Source organism: Ceratotherium simum, chromosome 22 (assembly GCF_057802395.1).
Source record: "Ceratotherium simum simum isolate JZ-2026a chromosome 22, ASM5780239v1, whole genome shotgun sequence".
Classification (NCBI taxonomy): Eukaryota; Metazoa; Chordata; class Mammalia; order Perissodactyla; family Rhinocerotidae; genus Ceratotherium; species Ceratotherium simum.
In genome coordinates this window covers 44,733,378-44,756,581 of record NC_141921.1, presented here as the reverse complement: position 1 = coordinate 44,756,581, position 23,204 = coordinate 44,733,378, and the positions used below count along the sequence as shown (strand labels likewise).

The window sequence follows — 23,204 nt, the reverse complement described above, 5'->3', positions numbered from 1 at the left end:
GCTGCCCTGCCTTCTCAGCTGTAGTGGGCATCTCAAGTGTCACTTTCTCAGGGAACACCTGACTCTCCCAACGAGGCCACATGCCCCTGTTATAAACTTTCATAGAGCCACATGCCTCGCCTCAGGAGCACTTTCTGCACTGTAATTTTATTACAGGCTGTCTAATTATTTGCTTGATCATTATCTCATTCAGCCCACCTCACTTCTACCCCAGGGCCTTTGCACTTGCTCCTCCCTCTGCCCAGCATGACTTTCCCCCAGATATCTGCATGGTTGGTCCCCTCACCTCCTCTAAGTTTTTCTTCAAATGTCTCTTTCTGAGTGAAGACCCAATCAACAGCCCTATTTAAAACTGCAACAGTAGCCCCTCCTCCAGCCCCACATCCCTCCCTAAGCCCCTTCTCTGGGGAGTTACAGTCTCCAGCATACCGTTCCTTTATGTTATGTGTCTTGTTCCACGTGTCTCTCCTTCTCTACAGTGTCATGCCACAGGGGCAGGAACCTCCATCTGTTTTGTTCACCGCCCCATCCCCAGTCCCTAGAAGAGCGCCTGGGACCCCGCGGGCCCGCAATACATCTGTTAAGTGAATACGTGACTGCAGTATAGTAGTTCTAAGCAGGGCCAACTTATCTGTTCTGTAAAGTGGACACGGTGCCCAGAGCACACAACGCTTTAGGAATCCACGAAAACAGGGCTCATTTCTTTTAAAATCAGGAGAAAAAAATGAGAACTCTTAGGCCAAGAAAATGTTTTAAAATACAGTACAAATATATTCATCTTTAGACCAACACTGCGGTAAAATAAAATTTTAATATTTTTTGTGGAGAAAGGAGCCCACCCGGCAAGAGTGCTGGGGCCCAGGGAAGTCATAGTGGGCCTGTTTCCGGGGCTTTCGTTGCAGACCCTGCGGGCCTTCAGAGGTCGGCAGGACGCGCGGCCGGCGGGGCCGCTTTAAGGATGCTCTGCGGGTACCGGGCGCGGGCGGCGAGGCTGCGGCCGTGACGTCACGGCCCCGCCCCCAGGGTGATGCTGCAGCAGCAGCGGCGGGCCGGGGGCGGCCGGGCCGGGACCCGAGCTGCGCGCGGGGCGGGCAGGAGCCCGGCCTCGGAAAGGGATGCCTCCCGGCTCGAACCACAGGTACCATCCTTTCCTCCTGCGCCCTCCGCACAGCCTCCCGGCTTTGTGCCGGGAGCGACGCGGCTTAGGCCCCGGGGTGATCAGAGTGCCAAGATCGGGGCCGGAGGTTGGCACGGAGACCTTTGTTCTTCTTGGATGTCTAATTCGTTGAACTGCAAAGGGAGCCCCCGTCTCGCCCCCTGAGTGCGGAACCCTCCGGCCCAAAGGAGGGTAGCAGTTGGGTGACAGATGTATTTCACCCTGGCTGGGAAGGAGATTGAACGCTGGAATTCGCCCCGGGCTTACGCTGTGCTTATTGGTGCCGGAGGCCTGTTCTCCGGTCACCTGGGCAGGTGTCATCAGCTTCCGGTTCACCTCTCGCCTGAGGCTGAACGCTCTTGGTGGCCAGGGCTCATGGTGTCAGCTCTCTCACATGCCAGGATTTCTGCTTTCTTGAGTCACCAGCCAAGGGGAACATGCTGAGGTTGAAATAAGAGGCTTATAAGCGATTCAGTTCATTCTGTCCTGGACAACTTTTCACATTATTTCCGGGATTACCATAATGTTGACGTTTTTCAGCTTTTATAGGGGAGTAGAGTCGGGTGCTGAGGAAACCCAAGTTCAGTGTGCGCCTGACCAGGGCTTTCGGGATCAATTGCCCGTCAGGTAGGGGCCAAATTTCCGGGATCAAAAGTGAGAAATGGGCCACAATTTAGTAACTAGCTTATTGAATACATCCCCTCACATCCACAGAGCCCTTTACTGGTCAGGGAAGATTTCCTTGAAGTATTAACTCTGAGAATTGGTAGAAGGAGGAGTGGAGGAGGGATTGGCCATGCGTGACCCCGTGGTGGGAAGCCTGGTTTCATATAAAGAAGAGGAGAAAGAAATGAGGAAGTGATTTTGGCTCATAGTAAGATAATTTTAAGCATTCAAGTTACACGGACATTGTTTATTTTTATTAATCATTTGCCGCTTAATCTTCCCATAACACAGTTTGAGGGATTCGTTACTTGAAACATCCCCTCTTTTCAAAAGCACAGTGGGCCCGGCGTATAACCTTTGGGGGTCCAGGGATATGTGCATTTTCTTCTGACTGAATAAATCGTCATATAGTGTGATAAAGATGATCTGGTGAATGTTTGTATGAGTGTATTAAAATTCTCTTTCATTATTTTAAATTTTACTTTCGTTTTTTGTAACATTTAAAATGGATTTTAAACATTCTTCATAGAATAATTTTTCATGGACAGCTTTTAATAAATGTATTTTTAAAATAGAAATGGTAATACTGATCCGCAGATTTGAAGGTGACCCTTAGTGAAGACTTTTTTCAAGCTCAGGTTTAGATTCTGGAGGGGTGAGATGGGGGTGTGAGGGTCTCAGTTTTCCTAGAACAGGCTGCAAGCTGTGTTTTAAAGCTGGGGGGTGGGGGCAGGCAGGTGATGTTGAAATCGTCACATCACAGATAGAGTCATTGGCTGTCTACATAGGCCATTTTAAATAGGGTCAAAAACATTCCCCTTTTCAAAAATATGCTTCCACCATATGGTGTTTCAATCTGAAATTCTTCCTCAGTGGGCCCACGGTTCTTCGTTCCAAAATTAAAGGGAAGGTTTCTAATGCACATGCACTCAAGTTCACTTCATGGGAGTAAAATGCCGGTAGGAAAGAGAGGCTGAGTTGCTGTGTGCCTGAAGGGGCGATGGAGGGGCGGGTGGAGGCACAGAGGAAGTTGGCCGCTGCAGTGGAGGTGGGGCTTCGAGTGGGCAGGTAGTCAGGTCGAGCTCTCCAGCACACCTGTGCTGAAGGTCTTCCTTCTGACTTTTAAGGAAACAATCTTATTATGTGGTGTTCCAACTGGCACTCTATTTCTGTCCTCTTAATGAATGAAGCTCCAGGGAATGCTAACAGCCACCTGGGTTTTTGAAGGGGCAAGATCAGCCAATGCACAGAGTTTTCTGGAGTATTTAGTGTGTAGAAGGGCCTGAGCTAGACCAGCGAGGAACATAAATGAGGAGCTTAGCTTTTTATAAATTTTAATCTTGATTTACTCTTAATAAATAATTTACATTTTTATGAAGCATTACTTGCCTACATAGTTCTTAAGTACGTCTGTTCTTGTTTTAGAGGAGAGCACGGGATTTTTCTAAGGTCACAAGATAAGCCATTTATAGAAGTGAGAGCAGACTGAGGCTCTGGTTATGTCCATGCCTGTCACCTCGGTATGAAATTCATCTCTTAGCAAGCCTTCAAGGCCCTTCCTGATCAGCTAATCCCTTCCTGTTGGCTTCATCTCTCACCACGCTGCCATTGTGCCTGACTGTTGCACATATCTCCTTTACACAGGTGGTTCCCACTGTTTTGAATGCCTTTCCTTTACTTTTTCACCCAACCCAAGGGCGAGAATTATTTCTTTCTTTTATCTCTATGACCTCGGTGTCTTGGTACTCAGTACTCAGCTGAATGGGAGGATGGGTGAGTAGGTGGGTAAATGGATGGGTGGAAGGGTGAATGGGTAGATAACTGAGTGAGGAATGGATGGATGGATGGATGGATGGATGGATGGATGGATGGATGGATGTTTGGAAGGGTGGATGGATAGATGGGTAGATTAGAGGATGGGTGGCTGGATATGTGGGTGGATGGGTAGGTGGGAGTATGGGTGGATGGGTAGATGGATGGACGGGTTGCTGGACTAACACAGTGTTTTGAATCCTGCTGGGGCATCTATAGATCAAATGATTTCCACCACTGGTGTCTTCTGATGAGAAGGAAGACAATTCCTGAATGTGTAGGGTAGTGGGCGAGTTTGGGATACAAATCTGGAGTGATGAGGGATTTCCGAGTCATTCATAAAGACGTTATCAACCAGCAATAGCGTGATAGAAGGTGGTATGGTAAGTTAATGTCAGAAATAAGGGCCTCATTTCTAAAGCTTAAAACGAATTTTGAAAGACAGCCTATCATGTTTATCTTGGTAAATAACAAGTATCCTTGTCAGGAAATCTATCAATGTTGGAAACGTTGTCTCTGGGTTGGGGCCTACTTCTCAGGAAGGACTTCAAAGGAAATTTAGGCAGTTGCTATTTTGTGAGGCAGATCCGGAGCTGTCAGAGAGGCCAAACCGAGCCCTAGAACCTCCTCTCTTACGTTTTTATCTGCCTCTTTCCCTCTGACCTTAGTAGCTTTCCTCTCCCTGTGCTTAGTGAAATTGACATTGGCTAACACACACAGGACAACATACTAGAATCCATTCACTTAATATTTACAATCTAGGTTAATTTCAAAGCAGTGAGAAACAGTTGGACGCCCAGGAACAGGTCACTGAGGGGTGCAGATCGCAAACCCCAGGGTGGGGGGACAAAAGTGTGGAGTGTCTGTGAAGGTGGGGAGTGGTGGGGAGAGAGACAGAGGTGGGGAGTGTCTGTGAAGGCCTGCACGCCTGCTAATTCCCTACTCAAGGTGTAGGCATTGTGAGAATTGCTCCAAAAAATAATTTGAAGATGGGGGAAAATTTATTTCTCACCTCTCCCTGGTTCTTTTTGTCCCTCTCTCTCTTTTTTTTTTTTTGGTAAACTGTTTCCCTATTCAGTGTGACATCTGTGACATGCAGGATTCAGGGAGTTTGGTTTATTTCTTTAAAGAGAGCATTTTCAAACACTATAAAAGTCTCAGTTCTCCTGAATTGACTGAAAAGTCACTCATCCAGTTGAAGCTGAAAGGAAAGGACTTGAGTTAAACTCATTCAGCTGCTTTCAGACAAGGATTTCCACCCCCCCGGCCTACCATGAGGAGGGAACATAGTATTAGGCCAGGTGACCGCTGTGACTGTCCGTCCTGTGAAGGACGGGCTGTCCCCTAACTGTGCACGGGCACTACCTGTCAGTGGGTCCTGTCCCATACTGGTCTCCCCTCCTGTCTGCTCCCCTGGGACCTGCAGGGAAAGGGCAAAACTAGCCCTGGAAATGGGCCACAGGTCCTACAGCCTGGTGTCCTCTGGGCTAAGAGCCGCCATAGAGCTCTTGGCTGTTCCACTTCCCAGGAGGGTCTTTGCCCAGCCCTCCTGATGGAACCTGTTTGGGGAACAGTCACTTTGAGTTTTAGTGTGGGGACCGGAAGGACTGGGGGTCCTCTCTCCAAGCAGAGAGAGAGCATCTGGCTTTGGTCTCCTGGGCAGATGGGCTGCACTGACACGAGAATGAGGCCTGGTAACATCACCCACAAAGAATAGGCTCAACTTTCGGGGCATGGTGTCTGACTCTAAGAGTTCCCCAACATGCACTCAACTTTCCCCACGTGAAAAGAGTGAGCGGGTGCCCATCAGGGGAGGGGGAAGCCACCTGGAAAAATGACCTCTCTTGGTGGCGGCCCCCCGGTGAGTAACTGGGGCTCTAATGGGCTTTCCCCACAGGAACACCCACCCGCCCCCCCTACGATGATCCCCCCGGCGAGCAGCACCCCTCCTGGAGAGGCCCTCTTCCCCGGTTTGGCTCCTCAGGACTTGTGGAGGTCTCAGGTCTCGAGCTACTCAGGGCCAGTGACCCGGCACATCAGCCACCGGGCCAACAACTTCAAACGACACCCCAAGAGGAGGAAGTGCATTCGCCCCTCCCCACCCCCGCCCCCCAACACCCCATGTCCTATCGACCTGGTGGACTTTGGGGACCTGCACCCCCAGAGGTCCTTCCGGGAGCTGCTTTTCAACGGCTGCATTCTCTTTGGCATCGAGTTCAGCTACGCCATGGAGACGGCGTACGTGACCCCTGTGCTCCTCCAGATGGGCCTGCCTGACCAGCTCTACAGTCTGGTGTGGTTCATCAGCCCCATCCTCGGTGAGCCCCAGCTCAGGCCCTGTGGTGGATGGCCTCTGGAAACCTCTGGAAGCCTCGGTTGAAGCAGCTTGAGGGTCCCCAGGGGACAAGGGAGGAGCAAGAGTTAAGTTCCACTCATTAGCATGGCGCTGTAGGACAACACTGGTATGGCCGGACATACTCCATATTTTAAGTGACTTTATCTAAGCCGGACTACAGAACAGGAATTTAGCAGACCCCGAGGGTTACCACCATCTTGTGCCGAGCTCTCAGTGGAGGATCCAAGCAATAAAGCTTGATGCGGTTTGGGGTGGGAGGTCCTGGAATGTCTTGGATTCCCGAGGAAGGTCATGGCTGCTTGGGGTCTTACAGGGGCCTACGTAGGAAATTTAAGGAGGAGCTGAGTGACTCCAAGAGTCTGTTTATCCTTTGTTTTCTAGCTTGGGGTTTCCTTGTTGCCTCTGAGTTTCATCACCTTATGCTGTGATGCCCTGGGGGCGTTTGAGGGCAAGTGATTCAGGGACGTGATGAGGCTGTTTCAAGGTTCGGCCCCATGTGCTGTGGGGCCCCTGCCATGACCGCTGGCCTGCTCTGTTTCAGGATTCCTACTGCAGCCACTGCTCGGTGCCTGGAGTGACCGATGTACCTCAAGGTTTGGAAGGAGACGCCCTTTCATTCTTGTCCTGGCTATAGGTCTGTCGTTCTGGAATTGAAATAAAGTGGAAAAAAGAAAAAAGGCCCCAACTGCTTCCTCTTAGGAAAGTCTAAGTGTTGACCAAAGCGATTACACAGATAATGTCACTGGTGTGGTGGAGGGAGGAGCCCACACCCCGCCTGAGTTAACCGTGAGGCTATATCACGTGGATCCTTTCTTAGAAACGAGTCAATAAAGTTTATGTCATTCCTGCTCTGCTTGATGAAATAAAAACCCTGATCAATCACAAAAAATAATAATAATAATATGGTGAGTCTGCAGGTGACCTTTCCAATGGGCTCTGCTTGAAGTTTGATTAAAAAGGAATTCTTGGGGCCCTAAAGATTCTAGACCTAGGTTGTGGGCTGCCGGGGGCAGAGCTGGTCTGTGTTTCCTCTGGGTGACTCTGTTTCTCTGTCCCCAGGGGCGTTGCTGGGCCTCTCGCTCTTGCTCAACGGCAGGGACATCGGCGCTGCGCTGGCCGACACAGCCAACAACCACAAGTGGGGCATCCTCCTCACCGTGTGCGGGGTGGTGCTGATGGACTTCAGTGCCGACTCGGCAGACAACCCCAGCCACGCCTACATGATGGACGTGTGCAGCCCCGCCGACCAGGACCGGGGCCTGAACATCCATGCCCTCCTGGCAGGTGAGTCTCCATCCAGGCGCCGAGCCGTGCCTGCAGGGCTGCGGCTTTCGCTGTGTGCACTTTGAAGTCCCTTCCTCACGCCCTGATCTAAAAAATAAGTGGATAAAATTCAAACACGTGGATGAACATTGAAGCGAATGAAAAGGTATGTCTCAAACAATATATATCAACAATAATAATAATATATATTTCTGATATATATGTACGTATACAGTCATGCACAGCTTAATGACAGGGATGCCTTCTGAGAAATGCATCATTAGGTACTTTCATCCTTGTGTGAACATCACAGAGTGTCCTGAAGGGGAACAAAATTTGTCCCCCAAAGTGTGTCTCTTTATTATGAGGATTATTTTAGGCTGATTATTTTTTTTTTTTTCGATGACTTTTATTTTTATTTATTTATTTTTTTATTTTATTTTATTTTTTTTTAATTTTTTGTTTATTGCAGTAACATTGGTTTATAACATTGCAAAAATTTCAGGTGTACATCATTGTACTTCTATTTCTGCATGGACTACATCATGTTCACCACCAAAATACTAATTACAACCCATCACCACACACATGTACCGAATCATCCCCTTCACCCTCCTCCCTCCCCCCTTCCCCTCTGGTAACCACCAATCCAATCTCTGTCCCTATGTGTTTGTTTATTGTTGTTATTATCTACTACTTAATGAAGGAAATCATATGGTATTTGGCCTTCTCCCTCTGACTTATTTCACTTTGCATTATACCTTCAATGTGCATCCATGTTGTCACAAATGGCTGGATTTCGTCATTTCTTATGGCTGAGTAGTATTCCATTGTGTATATATACCACAGCTTCTTTATCCATTCGTCCCTTGATGGGCACTTAGGTTGCTTCCAAGTCTTGGCTATTGTGAATAAGGCTGCAATGAACACAGGGGTGCATGTACCTTTGCAAATTGGTGTTTTCAAGTTCTTTGGATAAATACCCAACAGTGGAATAGCTGGATCATATGGTAGTTCTATCGTTGATTTTTTGAGGAATCTCCATACTGTTTTCCATAGTGGCTGCACCAGTTTGCACTCCCACCAGCAGTGTATGAGAGTTCCCTTCTCTCCACATCCTCTCCAACACATGTTGTTTCCTGTCTTGTTAATTATAGCCATTCTGACGGGCGTGAGGTGATATCTCATTGTAGTTTTGATTTGCGTTTCCCTGATAGTTAGTGATTTTGAACATCTTTTCATGTGTCTGTTGGCCATCTGTATATCTTCTTTGGAGAAATGTCTGTTCAGGTCTTTTGCCCATTTTTTAATTGGGTTGGTAGTTTCTTTGTTGTTGAGATGCATGAGTTCTTTATATATTTTGGAGATTAAGCCCTTATCAGATGTATGGTTTGCAAACATCTTCTCCCAATTGTTAGGTTGTCTTTTCGTTTTGTTGATGGTTTCCTTTGCTGTGCAGAAGCTTTTTAGTTTGATGTAGTCCCATTTGTTTATTTTTTCTATTGTTTCTCTTGCCCGGTCAGATGTGGTGTTTGAAAAGATGTTGCTAAGACCGATGTCGAAGAGCGTACTGCCTATGTTTTCTTCTAGAACTTTCACAGTTTCAGGTCTTACATTCAAGTCTTGAATCCATTTGGAGTTAATTTTTGTGTATGGTGTAAGGTAAGGATCTACTTTCATTTTTTTGCATATGGCTATCCAGTTTTCCCAACACCATTTGTTGAAGAGACTTTCTTTTCCCCATTGTATGTTCTTGGCTCCTTTGTCAAAGATTAGCTGTCCATAGATGTGTGGGTTTATTTCTGGGCTTTCGATTCTATTCCATTGATCTGTGTGTCTGTTTTTGTGCCAGTACCATGCTGTTTTGGTTACTATAGCTTTGTAGTAGGCTGATTATTTTTTTTTTTTTATTGATGTTTTAATGGTTTCTAACATTGTGAAATTTTGGGTTGTACATTTTTGTTTGTCCATCACCACATATATGACTCCCTTCACCCCTTGTGTAGGCTGATTATTTTTAAGAAACAAAAGACTCCGAAAGTTTTTCTTGTTACCTCCCCCTTAACTGCCTAAAAGAATTCAGATGAAAAAACCTGTCTCAGGAAGCGAGCTATCACCTTAGCATAACATGAGCTAGGTGGTGGACAGGGAGGAACCTAGAAAAGCCTGTTGGTTGGGCTCCCCTCTGTGTTCTTTTGTTGCTGTGTGGCCAAACACCTGTTTTCCAAATGCTTGCTCCTTTTCACCTACCTGTGAATTGCCTTCCTTTGCTTTGAAGTCCTTGACTCTCCTCACTCCCAACGTCTTCTTTTCTTTTTAGCTGAGGATTTGGTGAGTTACTCACTTCTCCTGGATTTCTCCCATGTATACATGTTATTAAACTTTTGTTTGTTTTTCTCCTGTTAATCTGTCTCATGTCAATTTAATTCTTAGACCAGCCAGAAGAACCTAGAAGGGTAGAGGAAAATGTCTTCCTCCCCTACAGTACTTAGAAAAACCTAGATGTTATAGCCTACAACACACCTAGGCTCTATGGTACTAATCTTATGGGGCCACCACTGTATATGGGGTCCATCATTGACTGAAACGTCCTTATGTGGCCCGTGACTGTGTATATATGTGTATATAACTACATATACAACTATATATACGTGTATATAACTATATATGTATAGTGTTATATATAGTTGATTCTCGTTATTCATGTAGTTTTGTTCTACAGAGTTGCCACAAACCCTGAATTAGCCAATACAGAATCATTGCCCCAAGGAGAAATACAGGGTTAGGATCCTGCAAACCTCTGGTCACAACATTTTCATCAACTGATCAATACATAACCTCGTCTTACATGTTTCTGTTTAAAGACACCTTATTTAATATATATCATTGATCCATTAGCATTGAACTCACAGCCAACAGCACTATAACTCAGGGCTGAACAAAGCTTATCCACCATATGTATTTTCTCCATAAGGCACATCAGGCACACTTAGGAACACTAGACAGCAGTACGTTGGCACTACACTTGGGGGCCATTTTAAACAGCAATGTCACCAAAAAAAGCACAAAAATGCAAAAATATGATGCCATATAGACTACAAAAAGGATGGTTGTTTACAGTATGAGAGTTGAAACCAGAAGGCAGAACATCACCTTGAAAAACCTCAGCTGGGACCGTGTGTGTCAGGCAACTCAAAATTTTTGCTGCTCTGCACGTATCTGTGAATGACTGTTACAAATCAATTTTAGTGAGTAGGTAAATTCGCAAATATGGAATCCGCAAATAATAAGAATCAACTGTGCATATGTGTATGTATACACATGCACACTACTATACACACACACAAACCTATGTTGTGCTTAATGCCAAACATGAGAAACGTTCTGTCAAAGTCAGGAATGAAGCAGGAGCCCCACGGAGCCTGTGCAATTAGACGGTCAAAATAAACCAGATGTGTGCAGGGTGAGCATTGTCACCAATGGCCTCTGTGACTATAAGTGTGAAAACTTCAGAAGAATCAACTGCAAAACAGTAAGAGAATTCAGTATGGTGTTTGGTTATCAAAGTATTTATATCAAAACACTTCTAGCATTCCTACATAAAACACAGCTTGTAACAAAATAAAATGGAAGAAAACAATCCCATTTAAAATAACAATGGAAAAGATTTCTAAAAACCGAGGGAAAGACGTAACAAGACACATGCTGGACCTGTATGAAGAGGCTGGGTGACCCAGCGGGTAAGGGCACGGGCTCTGGGATCTGAAAGCCTGAATCCGCGGTGGGCTTTTACTCCTGACAATTATGGGACTTTGGGCCTCTCCAAGCCTCAGTTGCTTCTACTAGAAAATGCCATTGTTCATCTCTGTGTATTCACACTCATAAGTGGATGTGGGCCCAGGGAACTTCTGCCTGGTCTCAGCCAGGCCAGTGCTGGGGTTTGGAGGGTAGGAGGAAGGACTTAGTTTTTTACCTTATACTCTTCTGTTTCTATTTTGTATTGTTTCTATTTTTTTATTGTGTTAAAATACACATACACAAAATTTACCATCTTAGCCATTTTTAAGTGTAGAGTTCAGTAGTATTAAGTACATGCACATTGTTGTGCAGCCATCACCACCATCCATCCCCATAACTCTTTTCATCTTGTAAAACTGAAACTCTATAACCATTAAATAATAACTCCCCCTTCTCCCCTCCCCCCAGCCCTGGGCGCCCACCATTCTACTTTCTGTCCCTATGGTTTGACTATTCTAAGTATCTTATATGAGTGGAATCATACAGTTTTGTCTTTTTGTGACTGGCTTATTTCATTTAGCATAATGATCACAAGGTTCATCCATGTTGTAGCATGTGTCAGAATTTGCTTCATTTTTGAGGCTGAATAATAATATTCGATTCTATGTTTATACTACATTTTGTTTATCTATTCACCTGTGGATGGACACTTGTGTTGCTTCCACATTTTTGCTATTGTGAATAACGCTGCTGTGAACATGTGCAAACACGTCTTTGAGACCCTGCTTTCAGTTATTTTGGGTATATACCGAGAAGTGGAATTGCTGGACTATGTGGTAATTCTATTTTTAATTTTTTGGGGAACCTCCATACTGTTTTCCACAGTGGCTATATCATTTTTATATTCCCACCAACAGTGCACAAGGGTTCCAATTTCTCAAGACTTGTTTTCTGGTTTTTTGATACTAGTCATCCTGATGGGTGTGAGGTCGTACCTCATTGTAGTTTTGATTTGCATTTCCCCTATGCCTAGTGATGTTGAGCATCTTTTCATGTGCTTATCGGAGATTCATAAATCTTCTTTGGAGAAACGTCTATGCAAGTCCTTTTGAATTAGGTTGTTTTTTTGCTGTTGAGTTGATGTATGGTTTCTTTCCTGTGAGAATATATCACTTCGATCATTTAAGAAAAATGATTAATAAGGTTCATCTCAAATCTGACCTTACTTAAGGGTCACAAAACAGCAGTTGTGTCTTCAAAAGGGGTGGGGAGCAGTTAATTAGAACCATGGATGTGGGAAGTTAAGAATAACAAAAGGAGTGGGGGACGTGAATCAAAAGCCCCGTAAGGAGAGTCTGGGACAAATGAGGAAGTTCTACGTAAGGAGAGTCTGGGACAAATGAGGAAGTTCTACAGTAACACCACTAAATGGATTGAGGGTCGTGCCACACCTTAGGGACACGTAGAAGGTTGAGCTGAATGTGCCTGAAGCCCAGGCCTTTCCACAGAAGTTACTGTGTAAAAGGCAAACCCCCAGTGTGGCTGGTTCTCCCCGGAGCGGAGGGCAGCCACAGGCAGCTGCTGGTTGGATGCGGGTTCCTCTTCACCACCAGGAGTAAACAGAGAGAACCTGCCTCCCAACCAGCAGACTGGTCAAAATAGAGCTGAACTCGGAATAAAATGACACACCAGGTCCATGACTGGCAGCGAAGGGGGCTGGGTGTGCCCCCGGGCGCTGGGCGGGGGGAGACATCACAGCCTGGCCTTGCTCTTGCCACCGGAAGCACAAAGCTGGGCTAGAGGAAACAGCGCTTTGGGGAGGTAAGTGTGTCCTTGCTGCTGCCCAGGTGCGATGTGGCATGGCCCACATTTTTACGTTGTGGTACGTGAACCAATCGGCCATTGCAGCCTATTGTTTTCCAATGTCACGCTCACCCAGAGAGCTGGCCACCAGGGCGGGGCCAGCCTTGGTCACCATGAGAGGTGACTCTCCTAATGATGGTTGTGCTCAAGGATGATGTCATCAGGCGAGCAACACTGGGCAGCCTCGTGACTCCCCGCATGCACACTCGGTGGCCCGTGTGTGGGAGATGAGACCCGAAGCTGGGGGGGGTGGGGCTCCAAGGGGAGTTGTTTCGCCGTGTAGACGTTCACTTTCCATATTCCTGACAGGCTGTGTGTAAGAACGAACTGTGGGCAGGTGGTCAGCATGCTACTTGCTCTGAAGCCAGGCCTGGCAGGCGGCCCTCAGGGGCAGGAGAGGGGTCCCCCAGGGAATCCCCCTGGGAATCCCATTCTCCTTCTCATTTTTGTTGGGGATTAGGTGAGACAGATAGTACATCTGGGTCCTCGGAGTAGATTTAGCAACTTGAGTAAGAAACGGGACCACTCTCCTTCAGGGCTTTCTTCCGGCCTGTGGAGGGAATCTCAACCCTGCTTCTCCCCCAGGCCTCGGAGGAGGGTTCGGATATGTGGTCGGGGGCATCCACTGGGATAAAACGAGCTTCGGGCGAGCCCTGGGCGGGCAGCTGCGGGTCATTTACATCTTCACCGCGGTCACCCTGAGCATCACCACCGTCCTGACCCTGGTCAGCATCCCCGAGAGACCCCTGCGGCCCCCGGGCGAGAAGAGGACGGCCATGAAGAGCCCCAGCCTCCCGCTGCCTCCTTCCCCGCCCGTCCTGTGCGAGGAGGGTGCCGGCCAGACCCTGCCCTGCCACACGGCCACCAGCCTGTACGCCAGCTTCTCCAGCCCCATCTCCCCGCTCAGCCCACTCACACCCAAGTACGGCAGCTTCATCAGCAGGGACAGCTCCCTGACGGGGATCAATGAGTTCGCCTCGTCCTTCGCCACCTCCAACATAGACAGTGTCCTCATCGACTGCTTCACGGGCGGCCACGACAACTACTTGGCCATCCCGGGCAGCGTCCCGAGGCAGGCCATCAGCGTCAGCTTCCCCCGGGCCCCCGACAGCTTCTACCGACAGGACCGCAGCCTCGGGGAGAGGCGGGAAGTGGCCCTGGCTGCCGGCCCCGATGGAGATGTCCTCAGGGTGGGCTCCCTGGACACCTCCAAGCCGCGGGCGTCCGGGATCCTGAAGAGACCCCAGACCTTGGCCATCCCGGATGCGGCCGGAGGAGGCGGTCCCGAAACCAGCAGGAGAAGGAACGTGACCTTCAGTCAACAGGTAAAAGCAAATGTCGCGGGAGCCAAGGGTCAGAGGTCACCATGCATTGTGCCCCCTTGTCAATTAGATGACAAAGAGGGACGTCGGTCTGGAGGGAAATTTCCGGCCCATCCCGGAGTTATCAGAAAGTGCTTGGATCTAGATAGACAAGCCTCACCTTCATGCCCGTCAACACCTTCTGGGCCCCACGTGAGCCCACAGGTGGGCGAGTCCAGGGCATCTGTTAGGTACCAATCGCTGGTTTAACGCACTGGCCGCAGTTAAAGGGACGGATCTTTAAAGCCCTGTTATGTTTACCCAAAGGTAATTCAGGCCGGAACATTCCTGTAGTGAGTTTGTTACAATTGTTACAAACATCATGTACATTTCTGTCATTTCTAATATTCTCCTGCAATGTCCACAGCCCATTTTGGCCATGAACCTGGTGCCAACAATCTAAGTCTTCCTGAAAGATGAAACAAAACGTAAACCCTGGCAGACACTTCTGGGACCCGCCCCCCTCCCCCCGAGTGTGTGCCCCTAGCTAACCATCCCAGAAGCTGTCAAAACTCTGGATTCTAAAGGGCAGTGACATGTTCTGTGAAGGCAAAGACCCTTCCAGAAGGCTGTTTGTGTTGAATGTGGTGTACATCGGACTGGCTGAAAGGCCACGAACTGGTATTTGAGATTTTAGCAGCTTTCCGCGTTCGTGATCTTGAAGAGGTAGTTTGAATAAAGGAAAGGTCTCATTTAGAGTAGACGTAAGAGTTCCGTGGCCTGCCTCTGAGGACAGTTATAAGATGAGAGAGAATTTCCGTAGGAACCTGCAGTTTCTCCAGCAGGACTCCTACAAAACCCTGTCAACCCGCACGGGCCCCCCGCGAGGCCGTTCTGAAGGCTGGCGACCTAGAGGCGCAGCCCCGGGGACACGCCTGCCTGGGCTGTGTCTCCCCGTGAAGTAACCCCCGGCATGGCCCACCCGTCCTGACCCACACGGGCCCCCCGACGGCCGGGCCCTCAGTCAGGCGCCCCCTCTCCGTGCCGGGGAAGACCCCTGATTTAGTGGAGATGAACTGGAGACATTTCATTTTCTCTTCACTGTTAAATTTTTTAGCATGACTGGGCATCTCCTTTGCTTTTCTCTGGTTCATCTTGATGCGATTTCCATCCTCTCCTAGTGTGACTGTTGTCCCACTCGAGGAAGGAGGCTGAAAGGTGCATGCGTCCTTGCAGGGCAGCATCCGGGATGTCTCATGAGCTCAGATATGGAAGGGTTTGAAGAAGCAAAAATCACTGGACAGTTAGGAAATCCCGTTACTGGCAAAGGAAAGAGATTTCTCTAATTTCTCGAGTCAAGGGTGTTATCCTCATTCTTCATGACACCAGGGCAGTTAGTCAGGCCTTCAGTCAATACTGGGTCATTCTATGCTGTTTTGAAAAATTCAGACTGGCTTCTAGATACAGTTCTTTAGGTATGGCTGAAAATCTTGTTTTAATCCTTTTCTTCTGTTTCCATTCTCGAAACAGTGTAATTTGAGAATTGGTTCTTTGAGGCAAGTGAAAATCATCAGCTAAATATAAACACATCCGGACTCACGGGGGGACGTGGGTGTAATTTTAGCAGTCTTTCTCCGGAGCCGTGGTGACAGGCTCGGTGACAGGCTCTGTGACATGGCTGCCCTTGGAACCAACATCGTGGGCTGTTTACTTCCTTTTTCTGTTCCCACCTGGAATATCCAGGTGCTGACAACAGCACAGGCTCCGCACGGAGCCAGAGCAGCGTCTCTTCTTCACTCTCGAGGCATCTAACCTCCGCGGTGGTCAGTTCACCCGGCTGCTGTTTGCACCACCAATCCAGGCAGAGCGACTGTGGCGTGACGCCTTCTCATTCCAGGCAGAGTTAGCAAACCGAGTCAGTGAGCGTAGTTGTCGATGTAATGTGCTCCTGAGCCCCAGAAAGAAATCTAACTTACACTCGTCCCAGTTTCAATTCTGTTGGCAGTGGGGGTGTCTGGGCCCACAGCGAGCCCTCGCCTAGGGCCAAGGTAAGCGTGTCGGTTCCCTGCACCTACTCACCTGGCGGCCCCAACCTCTGTGTAGATAGGAGTCCCACTGTCCTGAGAGAATTCTGAACAGATTCTCCAGTCACCTTGAAATACGTCCTTTACATCCTTCTGTCATGGAAGAGAAGGGACTTCATAATGTCTGGATTTGAACTGACCCGTGTTTCTTTTATTTCAAATTTATTTCATGTTTGGCAAAGTGTTAACTCACTCCCTGTGGCACACACCTCGCATCCAAAATGCGGGCACACCCGAAATGAAATTCTCTTCTCAGCTGCCCTGAGTCTCTGCAGAGAAAACCTGAAGTCATTTCTTTCGTTTGGGGTGGTGCTCGGTGCTCGGTGAACACCGTCCAAGAAGACAAACCTTCACGGTGTCTGTGTCTGTGTCCAGGGCTGAGTTTGGTGCTCTGACAACAGGCTTTGGGGGGCTTCCTTTACAGGTGGCGAATATCTTGCTGAACGGCGTGAAGTACGAGAGCGAGCTGACGGGCTCCAGCGAGCCGTCGGCGCAGCCTCTGTCCATGAGGCACCTCTGCTTCACCATCTGCAACATGCCCAAGGCGCTCCGCAACCTCTGCGTCAACCACTTCCTGGGTGAGTCTTGGCCAAGCCTCCCGTGTGTCCGTGTCCCTGCTTGGGTGGCACTGCATGATGGGGACGGGCTGCCTGACCCAGGGCTCTCGCCCCACGGGCCTCCTGGACGCCCCAGAGCCTCACACCCCAGGACGCCCTCACATTCATTTAGCTTCCCCACTACCACCAAGGGCAGGGCTCGGTGTGGGGGCTGCCGCGGAGGGCTTCTCTCCATGGGGCCAGGGAGACGCCTGCTTTAGGGCAGCCCCGAATTACACCAGGGGTTCCAGGCAAGAGGCACACCTCTTCCCCTGGCCAGACTTCTGGGTCTCCCAGAGCCCAGATCCTCGTTACCAAAAGCTCTCTGCACTCTCACAGTTAAGTGATCTAGGGCTCTCAACATTGTGGAACATAAATCAGAATGACCTTCTGGAAGGCAAGAATCTTAAGTGTCCATTACCTTTATCCCAGTGATCCTATTTGGTGTTCTTTGCAAGGACCCAGTCAGATATTTCATCAAGAATATGTCTATGAGGTATTTATCGCAGCATGATTTATAATGGCCAAAAACTGGGATGGGGGAAGGTACAATGCCCAACAATGGGAGAAGAGATACATATATTATGGTACATCCACATTGTGAAATATCTTGCTGCCATCAAAATGGGACTGTTTAAGAATGCTAAATGGCATAGGAAGTTGTGCATGATAATTATTGGAGTTTGAGGGCCAATAAATACCACCCCCTTCCTCTACCAAAGAAGAAATTAACATGGACCTTACAGCTTTATCCAGAATAGAGCGAATCAGATCTGTATCAACGTTTGCGCTTCCTAATGTATTTCTCCCAGTTAAATAGACCCCCTTCCCCCGTGGCTGGAGCCCCCAGGCATCTTCTTTGCAGAGGAGCGAGTGGGCAGCAGGACGAGTCATTAGAAGGAGTGGGGTTAGCATTCCTCACTCCATAGCGTTCAGAGAAAGAACAGAATACACAACCTTCACCAACAGAGCCCGTGTGTACAGGAATCTGTATTTACTTTGAGAAAGCCTGGTAGGAAACCCACAAAATTCGAACGGAGGTACCGTTATGTCCGGTCGGTGAAGCTGCAGGTGCTTTCTTCTTAAGTGTGGAATCTGTGGAAGTCACGTGTCACTTTGGCGGTGGGTACGCGCCCCCTGCCGGCGGAGGACGGGCCGCGCAGCACTGCCCCGGGTCACGGGCTGTCCTCCTCCAGGGTGGCTCTCGTTTGAGGGGATGCTGCTCTTCTACACGGACTTCATGGGCGAGGTGGTGTTTCAGGGAGACCCCCGGGCCCCTCACGCGTCGGAGGCGTATCAGAAATACAACAGCGGCGTCACCGCGGGCTGCTGGGGGATGTGCATCTATGCCTTCAGCGCCGCCTTCTACTCAGGTACCCGCCGCCAGGCGACGGGCGGGGTTGGGGCCTTCGTGGGAAATGCTGTGGCCTTTGGTAGCTCGCTGGGGTGCGCTGAATGAGGGAAGTTCTGTGTCTGTACAGTTGCAGCCGCAACATCCCAATTTGAGGGAGACAGTGCTGCCTTTTTTTCAGTCATTCAACAAGCTGGCAGGGGCCAGCTGGGTGCACTGCCCTGTGCTGGGCTGGGGTGGGGATCGGGTGTGTCTCCAGGCCTGAGGAAGCCGCTGGGCAGAGGATCAGGCCCGTAAGCGAGGGCAAAGTGGGGGCCCAGGGACCCGCCACGAGCACCCCCCCCAAGGCGGGTGTGCATCCTTCCCACATGGATTCACATGGCAACTGGTCCAGAGGGAGGGAAGGTGGAGTGAGATCCGAGAGCACGTGGGTGAGCCGAGGCCAGAATCCGGGGTGACCTGTGGGACACAGGAAGCTGCGCTGAATTCACGCGGCGATGGGGGTGCCGTCCCAGTGGGGAACCTGGCTGGTGGGGCGCAATGGCAAGTTTCATCTCAGGGGCCCGCCCACGGTGTCTGTACAAGGCCAGAGTAGACACTTGCAGCCACACGGTCTCTTCTGGAAGGACTCAGCGCTGCCCTTGTGGCTCGGAAGCTGCCACAGATAAGCCGTAAACCCATGTGCGTGGCTAAGTTCCAGTAAAGTTTCATTTATGTTCATGGGGATTTGAATTTCGTATAATATTCACGTCACAAAATATTAATCTTCTTTTGATTTTTTTAACCATTTAAAAATATGAAAGCCATTCTTAGCTCCAGGGCAGTCCAAAAGCACGCTGCTGGCCGGACTCGTCTAGAGAGCTGCAGTTAGCTGAGCCCTGTTTTATTTCATTTTCCCCTCTCTTGGCGAGTTCCAGCCCCACGTACCTGATTCCATAATCATGTACGGGGTGGGGGTGGGGAGGTGGGAGAGACCGAGGGAAGAGAGACTTTCTTGGCTCTCACTTGCAAGCCTGTGGGCAGGCAACTGGAGTTTGTGGTTCCCCCGGAGGGAAGCAGCACTCCCCCCTCCCCGCCCCCGTTATTTGATTCTGGGAAGCAGTGTCGTGTGTGGTCCCCGCTGCCATGCCCTCCCAGGGTCCTCTGGGTGGGCATGTTGGTGTCCTTGTTTTATGAAGGAGACAGCACGCTGTGATCTGCACAGGGACACAAGGGTTTAGCTTGAAACTCTAAATTGCCGAGCCTCCTTGGCATTTCAACCCAAAGACCCCTTCACTTGCAGCAGTGCCTGGGGGCCTGGCCGGAACCAGCGTGAGTGGGGCCACCCCGGGTCCTGGTCCATTTGGACCACCCTGTCTTGGGCCCCCCAGAGCCGTTGGGGGTCCCTGAGCTCCCTGGGCTGCCCACGCAGGTCTTCAGTCTGGGTCAAGCTGCCTGCCAAGCCGGCTCCCACTCCTGCCAACCTGCGGGTCAGCCGGGAGGAGGCGGCCCAGGGACTCTGAGTCCCTCCTTTCTGGCCTGCAGCTATCCTCGAGAAGCTGGAAGAATACCTCAGCATCCGCACGCTGTACTTCATCGCCTATCTCGCCTTCGGCCTGGGGACCGGGCTCGCCACCCTGTCCAGGAACCTCTACGTGGTCCTGTCGCTCTGCATAACCTACGGCATCTTATTCTCCACTCTGTGCACCCTGCCCTACTCCCTGCTCTGCGACTACTACCAGAGCAAAAAGGTAAGGGCTCCCGCTTCTCTTGCTTCCACCCACCCGGCTTCTGTGGGGGGAACTCCTCCTGAGCAACGTCCCTGGGGCTGGGATGCAGTCGCCAGCTGGTGCGGAAGGAAAACTTGGGGCCCCGTGCAAACATTAAGAATATCAAGACGGCGACAGCAGAGCACGAACCGGAGCAGGTAGCAGCCCGCATCGCTGCCCCGTTCCTGTGGGGAATTGGGCGGTGGGAGGGAGGCCCACCCCCTCGCGTCCCTCTCTGTCAGGCTTCCGGTCACCTGTTGGCCTGGGGCCTTGGCGAGGCGAGTGAGGCACTCACCTTGGGCACAAAAATCTCAGCGATCAAGATCAATAATATGTTAATGCAGTATTTCTAAAAATGAGAATTAATGCCAAAAATCCACGCTGGACAAAAATATCAGAACTTGAAATAAAAACAGGATAAGTAACAGTTGCTGTGCCAAGCCATGGTGGAACCTGAGGCCAAAGGAAAAACCAAGAATACAGATCCTGTCTTTATAGAAAATGCTGGTCTTTTGTTCAGCATGGATTTCCTGTAACAGCTTTATTGAGAAATAATTCACCATACGATACCATACAGTTCACCCATTTCAAGTGTGCAGTCCAGTGGTGTTTAGTACACTCACAGTGTGCAACCATCACCACAATCAATTTTAGAACATTCTCGTTATCCCAAAAGGAAACCCCATAGCCATTAGCCATCACCCCTCCAGTCCACCCATCTCCCAGCCCCGCAACACTAAAACTGACTTTCCGTCTGTGTGGATTTGCCTATTCCGGACACTTCGTGTCAGTGGAATCCTGCCACATGTGGCCTCTGCTGACTGGCTCCTCTCACTGAGCATCCTTTTCAAGGTGCAGGCACACTGTCGCCTGCGTCAGTGCTTCCTTCCTTCTAGAGGCCGAATAACATTCGCATCGTAGACTTTTTGCAGTAACTTTGGGATTTTAAAATCCTGCATTAAAAGGCCACCTTGATAACTGAGTTTCTCACCCCCTTTAAGTCGGGGCCTCCATCGCCTCCCCCAGGCCTGGCCCCGGAAGGCCTCCCAAGTTGTTTTAAGGAGTGTGGAGTCTCTGATGAGCTCAGCTGGGGGCGGCCCTGAGCACAATACTTTTTAAGAAAAGTCAGATCAGCCTGGAGCCCCAGGCGCTGCAGCGAGCCTAGACCAGGCTTCTTGGGGGGTGCTGTGGCAGCCCCCTCCGGCCCCTTCTCTCTGCCAGCGACAGACTCCTGGCCACACAGATGGGCGGCGCGCTCAAGGACTGTACGTCCCCCAGGGCGGGGCAGAGGCTGAGACCACGTGCGCGTGAGCTCTGCGTGCCCTGAGCCTCAGCCGGCACTGCTGTGCCAGCAGCACCCAAGGGACCAGGGGCATGGGTGCACCGTCCCTGCTCACTGGTGCTGCCCCGGCCTCCGTGGCCACCGTCTCCCTTGTGGGTTCCCTGCAGCCCCGGAGCCCCCTTTGCTCGAGTAAACAATGTGCAGGTTCTTGGCGAAGGCCTGCCCTGCCCCATGGGAGGGGACACCCAGGGCCTTGAGCCACTCTAATCAGGTTTGGTCAGAGCTGACTGGAAGGCTTGGGCCTCTGTTGCCTGTAGAGTCTTCTAGACACTGACATTCCTCTCAGTCTCCCTTGGGTTGTTGGTTCGGGGCCTTCCTGTGACCTCCTCGCCACAGGGGCACCCCTGCAGGCCGTGCCAGCTGTCTGTAGCCCCAGTGGAGCCACAGGTTTCCCGGGACACACGCAATGCACATTCAGGGCACCTTGCAGGCGCCCGCGAGGACACAGCCTGCTCTAGGAAGGGGCATCCCAGAGGTGACTACATCTGTGTCCGGATGCAGGGCTTGGCCGTGCCAGCCCCCCGCCGGTGCACGGGAGGCGGTTTGTGGGGGTGGCGTCAGTCTGCTGCCTTGGTGGCCGTTGGGTCAGGGTGGCCTGCTCTGGAGAGCAGAGAGGGGACCCACACCACCTCCTCCCACTGTCCCTCCTGCAGCCGTGCTCAAAGACCACGTTTTTACCACTGTCCCCCAGCCTGGTGCTGTAGGTGGGAGGGAAGGAGAGTGATGTGTCCGAGCTGGAGGCCACGAGGACCTCCAAAGAACAGGCCAAAGGAGCAGGCGTGTAGACTGTGAAAGGGTATTTCAGAGCGTGACAGGCATCGTAGTGGCAAAGGTTAAGAAAGGGGATGAGCCAGAACACAGAGGAGCCAGTGGGCCGGGCAGAGTGCTTTTTCTGAGACGAGAGGGAAGAGGACAGACCAGACGCTCCGAGCAGGGAAAGTGCCTTGTGCCGCCCGGGCCTGAGAGAGCTCAGGCCTTCCACCCCATTAGTCATGGATTCTTTTCATCGTCGTCATCTTTCTGAACACAAATATTATTAAACTCTTGGCTGAACTCCCTGTGCACGTTGGCCCTGGAAAATGTGAGCCACTGTGCATGGGCCACTCGGGTCCCCTGGGCCTGCAGGAGACCTGGGGCTTGGTCAGCTCGTCCATTGCCACGGTGTCTCGCTGATGTGTTTCTTCTCCTGGGTCAGTTTGCAGGGTCCAGTACGGACGGCACCAGGCGGGGCATGGGCATGGACATCTCCCTGCTGAGCTGCCAGTACTTCCTGGCCCAGATTCTGGTCTCCCTGGTGCTGGGGCCCCTCACCTCGGCCGTGGGCAGCGCCAACGGGGTGATGTACTTCTCCAGCCTGGTGTCCTTCCTGGGCTGCCTGTACTCCTCCCTGTTTGTCGTGTATGAAATCCCTCCCAGCGACACTTCCGACGAGGAGAACCAGCCCCTTCTGCTGAACGTCTGACATCCTGGAGCCCCAGCTCTGGCCTCGAGCCTGTGCCTGGGGGTCTGGAGCAGGCTGGCCAGCGAGAAACCAAAGGGCCAGAGGTTGATGTGGGACAGGTTTCCTGTTGGAATGTAAATATGTGATAAAACAATAAATGGCAGCAGCAAAGCCTACGGTTTCTAGTTGTGGCTCTCCCAAAGGGTGAGAGGTCACCTGAGGATTGGGCCACTTTCCATAGGGACTTGGGGAGGGGGCTGTAAGAATCATTTACTGGAAGTAAAGGTGTAACTCAATCGTTCTTAACTGGTGGCAGAAAACATTTGGCAATGTCTAGAGATATTTTTGGTTGTCACAACTCAGGTGGGTGTTACTGTCCAGGGATATTGTAAATGTTCTACAGTGCACAGGATAGCCCTCCACAGAGAATTATCCAGTCCCAAAGGTCAACAGTGCTGAGTTGGAGAGAACCTGGTCTAACTGTACA

The 23,204-nt window shown here is 50.4% G+C and overlaps 1 protein-coding gene across 4 annotated transcripts; it reads left to right on the top strand.

Moving 5' to 3' along the window:
- Positions 1–1,027: 1,027 nt before the first annotated feature.
- SLC45A1 (solute carrier family 45 member 1) lies at positions 1,028–22,896 on the top strand. 4 transcript variants are annotated; one of them, XM_087446875.1, is made up of 9 exons: positions 1,028–1,138; positions 5,532–5,952; positions 6,532–6,624; positions 7,050–7,274; positions 13,440–14,179; positions 16,664–16,817; positions 18,097–18,208; positions 19,711–19,916; positions 22,472–22,896. In XM_087446875.1, the coding sequence occupies exons 1-9, from the start codon at positions 1,028–1,030 to the stop codon at positions 22,678–22,680; spliced, it is 2,271 nt and encodes a 756-aa protein (XP_087303001.1). In that variant the 3' UTR covers positions 22,681–22,896. The 4 variants fall into 4 exon arrangements, with proteins under 4 accessions (XP_087303001.1, XP_004425599.2, XP_087303002.1 ...); XM_004425542.3 differs by having other exon boundaries at positions 18,032–18,208; XM_087446876.1 differs by lacking the exon at positions 18,097–18,208.
- The last annotated feature ends 308 nt before the right edge of the window (positions 22,897–23,204 follow it).

Bases quoted from the DNA above. Each gene is read 5' to 3' on its own strand.
- SLC45A1 (XM_004425542.3), top strand. From the start codon at position 1,028: ATGCTGCAGCAGCAGCGGCGGGCCGGGGGCGGCCGGGCCGGGACCCGA. The intron at 1,139-5,531 runs GTACCATCCTTT...CTTTCCCCACAG, and splicing joins CCTCCCGGCTCGAACCACAG to GAACACCCACCCGCCCCCCC. The intron at 19,917-22,471 runs GTAAGGGCTCCC...CTCCTGGGTCAG, and splicing joins ACTACTACCAGAGCAAAAAG to TTTGCAGGGTCCAGTACGGA.